Source organism: Sinocyclocheilus grahami, unplaced genomic scaffold (genome assembly GCF_001515645.1).
Source record: "Sinocyclocheilus grahami isolate Dianchi unplaced genomic scaffold, SAMN03320097.WGS_v1.1 scaffold174.1, whole genome shotgun sequence".
NCBI lineage: Eukaryota > Metazoa > Chordata > Actinopteri > Cypriniformes > Cyprinidae > Sinocyclocheilus > Sinocyclocheilus grahami.
The window spans coordinates 1,065,491-1,075,286 of record NW_015505353.1 but is presented as its reverse complement, the minus strand read 5'-3'; the positions used below and the strand labels follow the sequence as shown (position 1 = coordinate 1,075,286).

At 36.9% G+C, this 9,796-nt stretch overlaps 1 protein-coding gene across 2 annotated transcripts; it reads right to left on the bottom strand.

Moving 5' to 3' along the window:
- Positions 1-4,020: 4,020 nt before the first annotated feature.
- On the bottom strand, positions 4,021-9,573 carry LOC107593604 (peptide-N(4)-(N-acetyl-beta-glucosaminyl)asparagine amidase). Of its 2 annotated transcripts, XM_016283387.1 has the most exons (12): positions 9,187-9,573; positions 8,834-8,948; positions 7,892-8,113; positions 7,507-7,669; positions 7,092-7,311; positions 6,622-6,743; positions 6,288-6,544; positions 6,012-6,188; positions 5,718-5,906; positions 4,660-4,837; positions 4,317-4,494; positions 4,021-4,271 (listed from the first exon to the last, which is right to left on the bottom strand). In XM_016283387.1, exons 1-11 carry the CDS (start codon positions 9,285-9,287, stop codon positions 4,319-4,321), a joined length of 1,920 nt encoding a protein of 639 aa, XP_016138873.1. In that variant the 5' UTR covers positions 9,288-9,573; the 3' UTR covers positions 4,021-4,271; positions 4,317-4,318. The 2 variants fall into 2 exon arrangements, with proteins under 2 accessions (XP_016138873.1, XP_016138872.1); XM_016283386.1 differs by having other exon boundaries at positions 4,021-4,494.
- Positions 9,574-9,796: the final 223 nt, after the last annotated feature.

Below are 9,796 nucleotides of genomic sequence, written 5' to 3'. Positions count from 1 at the left end.
GGTTGCTATTTGATATCGTCATGTCATTGTTAGGTACAGTTTATTCGGTACCATTTCTCTTATTGGGCCATACACCGAAAGAGCTTTTTTTTTTTTGTGCTATTTTCGGCCGAATAATCTCGGTTGCAGAACATTCGGTGCATCCCTAGTTTTTATCACCTGTTTGAAATCTCATTCTGACGGCACCCATTCACTGCAGAGGATCCATTAGTGAGCAAGTGATGTAATGCTAAACTTCCTCAAATCTGTTCCGATGAACAAAATACACATCTACATCTAGGATGGCCTGAGGGTGAGTACATTTTCAGGAGATTTTCATTGAAAATTCGGGTGAACCATTTCTTTAAAGATAAGTCTTTAGAACGTGTGAATATCCGCATGACCGCCATATGTGAAAAGTCTTTTTCCTGTCTTAAAAATTCCTTCTGCCAAAACTATGGAACAATTTTAGTATGTACGGTTGGATGCATTTGGAGTGCATGTGTTCTTGCTAGTGTGTGTATATAATAGTGAAAATCTTTATGAAAAACTGTATATTTTATATAGTAGCGAAGGATGTGGCCTACAACTCAACCAAGAAAAATGACTCTAATTATCTAATATTGTACCTTCAAAGAGCACTTATTTATTATTAAACCTAAAGAAATGGTGATAAATACTAGTATTGAAAAGATGAAGATTCCTAATCAGAAACTTGCACATTTGTGGTCTTAACCAGAGCGTGTATGTGACGTGGTATAATGAGGAGCATTCCCTGTCCAGTTAGAGAAAACAGTCTTAATATGCTTCATCTTTATGGCTGTGCTTCTAATGAAAACGTACAGTCTTTGTATGTAAAGATGACACGTACAATGACTCACACTATTGTGGTTTTCTAAAATATTTGTACTTTTAAATACTTAAGAGATGGGCTTTGTACTACAATTGGGGGGACGGGGGATAAAGCTATTTTAAGGTCTTTGTACCTTTGCTTTTAAAGACATTGCATATTTTATAGAATCATTAAATCTTTAGAGCAACTAATGTGAAAGAAATGTCTACTTTTGTGTTAGTAGTTTGTGTTTGTTTTAGTAAAGGGTAATGTTGCACAAACTGCACAATTATTATTTTTTTGTTCTTGCACTTTTTTTTAGATACAGAAACAAATCACAATCATCCATTTCTTGAGTTATTACATGTTTATGTATATTATATCATTTATTCTGATGCCATTTTTTTGTTGGCTGACCAACTTAGCTATGTTGCAGTCTGTTTATGTTTTTATTGAAAATGAGTCAACAAACTGGAGTTCCTGGATTTATGCAAAATTTGCTGGTCTAGTCTAGCATTTCACCATGTAGCACAGTGCTCTCAATGGTGTTTCCAATACTATAAAGTAGGGCTGCACTATTAATCGAATGCAATTGTCATGCGCATCTTGTCAGTAAAGCCGGTTCTGTGATTAGTAGTAAATCTCCAGCACGTGCTTTCAGATGGAGCAGCTTTTTACTACACAGAGCAGTAGATCATTGACAAGCTATGCAAAATCGCATTCATAATCGCAGGTGATTTAATCGCGCGATTATGAAATCGTTCTGCGATTACGAAAGCTGTTTGCGTAGCTTGTCAGTGAACTACGGCTCTGTGTATTAAATGCTGCTCCATCTGAAAACACATGAAAATGCCACGTTTAATAACATGTTTTTACTCCAAACTCACTTCATAAAGTCAGTAGAGTGTTTGAAATAAATCCTTTTGAAATAAAAGCTTCTTACACAGAATAAGGCACGCAACATATTTCATAGTATTCTAAGCAGTGATAAAAGCAATGTCGATTAGCATCGCATTATTATATACTTTATTATAATAAAAATTATAATAAGATGAACTCAGATAAACCATATATTGTCGTAGTCGTGTGTTTATTAGTCACGTTGAATTAATGAAAGCTGTTAAATCTTCTGTTTATTCAGCAACTGCTATAGGGATTTCCTGGGTTTCTTCTGCGAGGTTTATTTGGAGTTTCAGCGCGAGAGCGCCCTCTGGCTTTCGGATGGAGATTTACTGCTGATCACAGAACCGTGCTTCACTGAAAGATACGCATGACGATCGCAGCTTCTGTCTAATCGCGATTTATCGCCTTTGCGATTTAATTTCGATTAATCGTGGAGCCCTACTATAAAGCCTGTTAAACCTGGAAACCCGTTTCCTACATAGCTGTGGCGTGTGCTCATGTTCTGTCTCTTGACTGTCTCTACAAGATAATAAAATAATTTCAAATCATATGTATTTGTCAATTAGCCACCTGCTTTACATGTGGGTCCTGACCGCCCTGTCAGGGTTTATTTAGCACTAATGACTGGCTGACTGTATGTTATCTCACTCTTCTACAACAGGTAGTTTTGGTCCTTTAATCTGATAGGCTGAGCAGCATTCCAAGAATGACATTAAAGGGGTCATGAACTGAGAAATCAAAATTCTCTTGACCTTTTGACATATCATTGTATAGAGATATTTAGAGATACATGTAGAGATCATTGTACTATAAAAACATCCTGTAAGTTTCAGAACTCAGAACTTTATCGTTAGTCTAAAAACAACTTATATTGAAGCCAATCTGCCAAAAAGACAGGTTGTGGAATGTGCCACTTTATGATGTAATAGTGTGGTTAAACCCCGCCTCCGCAGAGGAAGATCAACGCCTGCTTCTACATCACTGCCTGTTTAGCCCCGCCCACTTATTCGTGCATGTAGTGTAAATAACGAGAGGCAAACGCAGGTCTATGCAGAAACCAAACGATAAAGATGGCTCCGAAGATTATTACGTGCTTTGTCTGATATTACAGATCGTTTGATATGTACAGAGTATTTATGCGTTTTTAAGCTAAATCACAGCAGCGTCCATCCATGAAGGATGTAGGCTGTCAAACATACACAACTATTAGCTAATCATAGCAGTGGGTGTTTACTTCCGAGTCTACAATCTACCACGTCTATTCAAACAGAGCGTTCTGATGAGAGTCAACACAGGACAGAAAATTTGCCTATTACTTCTAAATTATGATGTAAAAATCTTTATAACATTCTAAGTAGACAAAATACAAAATAATAAAAAAGGCAATTCATGACCCCTTTAAGTATAACATCCCTCCGTTTGTCTGTTTTTGCAATACCAGCTGTCAGTCAGTGCGTTGATCCTATTATTTTCATTACAGAAGACTGTTATTTTTGCATATTATTATTGCATTATTTATTATTGGTTTACAACATATGTTTTTTATTACAGTGGGATTACTTATCACACACTGTGCTTCTAGATTTCTTAACTTTCTTGACTCAAAATAAATTGTAATAAAAATGAAAAGGGTCCCAATCTCATATCTTTGAGTTTTGAGTAAAAAAAAATCCATAAACGCATTATCTTCTGTGTAATGCATTGTTCACCCAGAAATGAAAATGTACTCCCCCTCAGGCCATCCAGGATGTAGAGGAGTTTGTTTTTTCATCAGAACAGATTTGGAGAAATTTAGCATTACATCACTTGCTCACCAAGGCTTCTAGCATTTTGTCCAGAAAGAGTGGTGGATTTGTTTCTTACAAATGCAGCTTTTTGTAAGACGTTAATTGATGAACTGGAGTCATGTGGATTACTTGTGGATTACTGTGATGTTTTGTCAGCTGTTTGGACTCTCATTCTGACGGCACCCATTCGCCGCAGAGGATCCATTGGTGAGCAAGTGATGTAATGTTAAAATCCCCCAAATCTGTGCAGATGAAGAAACAAACTCATCTACATCTTGGATGGCCTTAGGATGAGTACATTTTTAGGTTTGTTTTTGGTGAACTATTCCCTTAAGTAGTCCAACTAAAGTGTAGTGAAGAGTTCATGCACAACTGAAGAATTAAATCATTTAATGTATTGCTAAAAGGTCATATCATTACACTTCCTGTTCATATCATGAACAGGAAAGTATGATGTACAGTTAGTTTTAAAATGTACAACAGTGATGCCTAAAACTGAAAAATAATTTCATTTCCAAATCTAGTCGCATCTAAACTCACATTTATTTGACTTGTTACAATACAATAGTTCAGTTTTTAGAACTGACCAGCTTTCCAGAATAATTCACAGTAAACTATTTCTGGCTAGTGGATAACAAAGGGTATATCCATAAAATGGCATACAGTAAGAAGACATGCAGGTAAGAGTTGATGCTGGGTGTTAAAAGAAAACCCTTGATTGCAGAGTTGCATCTAAAAGGAAACGAAATACGTTCTTACCTTTGATGAAACATTTCCTTAATATTTCAAATGAGTACTTGCAAGAGATGTGTAAATGCTAAAACTCTTCCATTTCAACCAAAATTTCAAATAAAACTTTCTCTGTGTCTTTTAAACTCTGCCTGAAGAGCTGAGCATGTTGCCATGACACTTCACCCTCTCCTCCTGTGAGCTCCACCTCCACAATCAGCTCATTGCCTCCGGACAGACTTGAAGAGGAGTGCAGTTCACCATCTGTAAAAACAAACCGATTACTAATATTATAATCAAGCTTAATTAGCGGCAATCATGTTACATTTAAAAACCTATTTCAGAAATGAGCTCTTGAAGCACAGAGAGCAGTGATTCAACCTGATACACAAAGCACAGAGCTGATGCATCAAACGGTGAGACTCATACCTCCAGGGAACTCTATGGTGGTCTCGGCGGAACGCAAACTCCAACGAATGCTGCCTGAATGGAAGGTCTGGCTGAAGGCTCGGACCGAAGCAGACTTTATCTTCATCCCTACTGGAGCGCAGTTAAACTTCCAGCTTATCCTCCCGAAGGAAGAGCCCTCGGTTCGTGCCAAATACACCTACAGTACAATCACAGAACCAGCATTGTAAGTACTGCATTTAAACCCAAGTATGTTTAAGAGGACAATGGCTAATATGATAGAAAGACCTACAAGTAGAAATGCACCGATACTGTAATTCTGGTACGATAGGTCAATAATGACTTTGATTTGATGGCCTATTCGCAAGCATTCAAAACTTTAGGGTCACTAAGATTTTAATACTTTTATTCAGCAAAGACAAATTACTTTCATTATGAAGTGTAAGTCATTTATAATGTTACAAAAGGTTACTATTTCAAATAAATGATGTACCTTTGAACTTTCTATTCATTAATGAATTCTGAAAAAATGTGCCATGGTTTTTACAAAAACATTTAGCAAGACAAGTAATGACTGCTGAAAACTCAGCTTTGCCATCACAGGAATAAATAACATTTAAAAATATATTAAAATAGAAAACATATATTTTAAATTGTATTAATATTTCACAGTATTACTGTTTTTACTGTATTGTTGTTCAAATAAATGCAGTCTTGGTGAGCAGAAGACATTTCTTTCAAAAACATTGAAAACTTTTACCAACCCCAAACTTTTGATACTTTCGGTAGTGTATTTGAAATCAATATTACTCTACCAAAGTAAGAAAATTTAAACACATCATGAATTTATAGAAAGCAAGAATATACAACTAAACAAGTGATACTACCAGATTAATATTGAACAATATTATAAATAAAATTAAGTAACAAAACAAATTAAATGTAACATCAAATATAACATTAATTAATTAAAAAAATAAAATAAAATTAGACAAAACACAATTTATTACTAATATTGGTTATATAAAGAAAGGTAGTTTTTGTCATCTTCAAAAAATAAACAGCTAAAAGAAACAAACCATCTGCCAGTCTTGCTCTTCTTTCCTGAACATATTTTCTGTCCTCCAAGCACCTCTCTGCCATCCTGGGATAGTCTCTTGGTCATTGCTCTGTCTGAAGTAACAGTTTTTGATCACGTTGTAGCAAATGTGGAACAACTTGTTTTGCTTTTCAGATTTTGTAGGAATGAAGACACATTCCTGTGCATCCTGTGAGAAAACATACATAAAAGGTAAGTTAATATATATACATGCATAGAAAATCCCTCCAATGGCATAATCAGTAAAAATGACTTTTATAGATGAGCATCTCACCCCTTCAGTGTTACTTGCTCCAGTCTCCCCTCGAACCACCCTCCAAGCCAGAGATCCTGAGATGCGACCTCCCAGCTCTCCAGACGTAGAAGTTTTGGGAGAAATAAACTCCACCAGCTCTACCAGGAGTCTTTGCAACAGCTGCTGCTTCCTCTCTGCTCCTAGAGACTGCTGCCTCTAAAGGTATGAAGTGGTAATGACAGTCAGATTCATTTATTCGAGGCAATAATGAAAGGAGCTGCACTTTGGATGAGGGCATGAAAATGACAAACGTACCGTAGCGTTGAGACCGTTAAGCTTTTGAAGCAGCCATGTCTCCTGTACCTGTGTGCGTCTGGAAAGGACCTCTGGGTGTTTACAGGAATACCTCCATGTCACATCCACAACCTGGTCCTTAGAGAATGCCAGAATGTAAGAGAGTTTCTTCCCCCAGCCGACTTCATACAGGAGGGGTTTATCGCATGTGTTCTCACAAGGGTCACAGTGTAGCCAGCGACGCTGTGACTGAGAATACACCTCAGTCCACACGTGATCTGAAAGCAGGACAAAACTGAGTTTTTCTATTCCAAAATTATATCATTGTGGTACAGTAATGCTGTAAGATTTGTACCTGTGCTGTCCCAGATATATCTGGCCTCGAGGCCTAAGGCTCGGCAGAGCAGCGTGAAACAATTGGCCCATTCCCCACAACGCCCTTTCCTGGTCTCCAGAAGCTTCTCTGGGTGATTGTACCTGGGAAAGGGGAAAAAAAAGTCAATTTGCAACTGTATTGACATTAATAGCATTGCCCTTTCAGAGTCACATGGACTACTTTTGTGCTATTGTAATTTTGATACAGAATACAGGATAGAAAGTCATACAGATTTGCAATGACATAAGGGTGAGTAAATGATGACAACATTTTTGGGTGAACTATTCCTTTATGCCTATTTATTAAAGGGGTCATATGACGTTGCTAAAAAAGAACATTATTCTCCTCTATGCTCCGCCTTTCTGAAACGTGTTGATTTTTACAAAGCTCATAGGTCTGAAAAGCGAGGTGTGCTCTGTAGTGTGATAGTAATGAAAAAGCCAATGTACCTTGGGAATCTAGTGGAGAGTTGGCAGGTGTGACAGTAGTGGTTCTCTACACGGCCTGCATCCCAGCGTAGGTCATCATTTGAGGGGGGGAGGGATCCAGAAGGCTGGGTTGCACCTCCACATCGGCTGCATGGCAGATTGTCCACCCAGGAAAAGAAATCCCCTTTGAACCACTGCAACAGGTCTAGAATTAGCATGTCCTCTTCACCTAGAGTACACACTGAGTGGAACACAACACATAAACATTAGTCTGGTGCCTTAATTTCATCCAGGTTTAAACAGATTTTTCAAAATGTCTTTGTATAAAACTTTTAAATGAGGGGAGTCATTTTTAAAAATCCTATTCTAAAGAATATCAAAATGTATTAATATAAAACTGTCAAACTGATGTAAAATGATAGCATATCTTGCTAACCTGGATCCGCATCCTTGGCTTGTTTCAAGCGTTCTTTTGCTCTGGTTCTGAGCAGTTCATTAGGTATGCAGTTCAGAGCCTTCTGCTGCAATTCAGGGCTCTCGTATATCAACACATGCTGGAAGTTTGACTGCAGAGTCCTAAGAAATGTCACGCTGCTTGACTAATACGCCAGAAAACAAAAAGGAGAAAAGAGTATGAAAATGCTAGAATCAAACATTTATTTTACACATGATTAATTTAGCTGTTTTAAGTGGTAGTGCAGAAAGCTTCAGCTATAAATGGAAAATCTAATTCATGATATCATCCTTAAGAAGAACCTGCAAATAGGACCCTGACACTATAAAAAGAAAACTGAGAATTAGGAAGAAAAAAAGAGACTCACTGTGAATGGCAGAGCAGCTGGTGCAGGTGTAGGGACGGCAGCGGCAGAAGAAGCGGAGGGTAGTGGTGGTGGGGCAGGACTTGGAGGAACTCTGGCACTTTGTTGACTGGATGCAGCTTTACCCGCACCAAGTCTCTGGTCCCTTTCAGCTGCAATTGTCTCCCGCACCTGCCTCAGCCTCTCCACAGATGCAGACTTAGGAAACACCAGGTGGGTTTCAGCCTAACATTGACACAAACAAAAAGCAAATCTGACATGTTATGATGCTTATATATATATATATATATATATATATATATATATATATATATATATATATATATACATACATATATAATTTATATATACACTGCCGTTCAAAAGTGTGGGATTAGTAAGATTTGTAATGTTTTTTTAAATAAGTCTCTTCTGCTCATCATGTGCTGCTTAATATTTTTTGGAACTTGATACTTTTTTTTAGGATTCTTTGATGAATAAAAAGTTAAAAAGAACAGCATTTATTCAAAATAAAAATCTTTTGTAACAATATAAACTACCTTTCAAAAGTTTGGGGTCAGTAATTTTATTTTTTTTGAAAGAAATGAATGCTTTTATTCATCAAGGAAGTGTTAAATTGATCAAAAGTGATAATAAAGACTTATATTGTTAGAAAAGATTTCTATTTTAAATAAATGCTGTTCTTTCTATTCGTCAAATAATCCTGAAAAAAGTATGACCGGTTCCAAAAAATATTAAGCAGCACAACGGCTTCCAACATTGATAATAAATCAGCATATTAGAATGGTTTCTGAAGGATCGTGTGACACTGAAGATTGGAGTAATGACTGCTGAAAATTCAGCTTTACATCACAGAAATAAATGATATTTTTAAGTATATTAAAACAGAAAGCCATTATTTCTGTATTTTTGATATATTTAAATGGTCATATGCAGGGCACCAACCTCCTCAAATCCCATCTCAAAGAGACATTCAACTGCTCCTTTGACAGGTAGAAGTTTGGTGGAAAATGTTGGGTTTTCGATACGGATTGATCTGTATTTATCCTCATTTGGGTTTCTACAAAGCACACATACACAAAAATCAAACCAGACACTGAAAAATGCGATAGAAATCATACGTAGCCTACAGATCGCGTCCAATATGATGAATGTAGAATAAGGAATTCAAAAAAACAAGATGGTTGGACAGACTGTCTGATAGACAGCACACCTACATACAGAAGAGACTGCCAGTTCCAATAATCAGGCATAACAACATTCCACCCGGCACTGTGTGGCCGGAGCACTTCACGTACCTAAGAATATTGTCCGCGTATGTAATGAGCAATTTAGAAACATCCAAAAACACTTCTGTGGGATTTTCACACAAAGCAGTGACTCCTTGACACCCAGACATGGTTCGACATTTAACTTCTATTAACACGTCCGCGAAAAACAACACGTAACAGTCTTCTACTGAAAGTTGCGAATTTCTAGCTGTCCGTTTTGTGCCTGGTAGATATATTCTAGAAAGAAATACTGTCGATTATGCTCTTTTGTTGTTTAATTTTTCATATAACCGTAAAATAAATTAAATCCCTTTAAACATATTTTAAGTGCACGTTTTGGTACAACAGAACCGTCTGCGTGCAATCATAGATGCACAGGCGATCCCAGAGCCCTAAACAAGCGACTTCAGAAATGATGGCATAATAAAAGTCTTTTTAAAAGTCCTTACCGGCGTCCGCTGTTTTATTATTATTTGATTCATTTACAGTTGTTACATTGTGCTTGACATCAAAACACAAGATAAGGCGTACATTTCACAGGATATAAATATACGATGTAATACAACAATTGTAATAACTGCATAAAATAATAACACGTTTTTAAGATGTACAAAACATTGCTAAAGCTAATCAATAC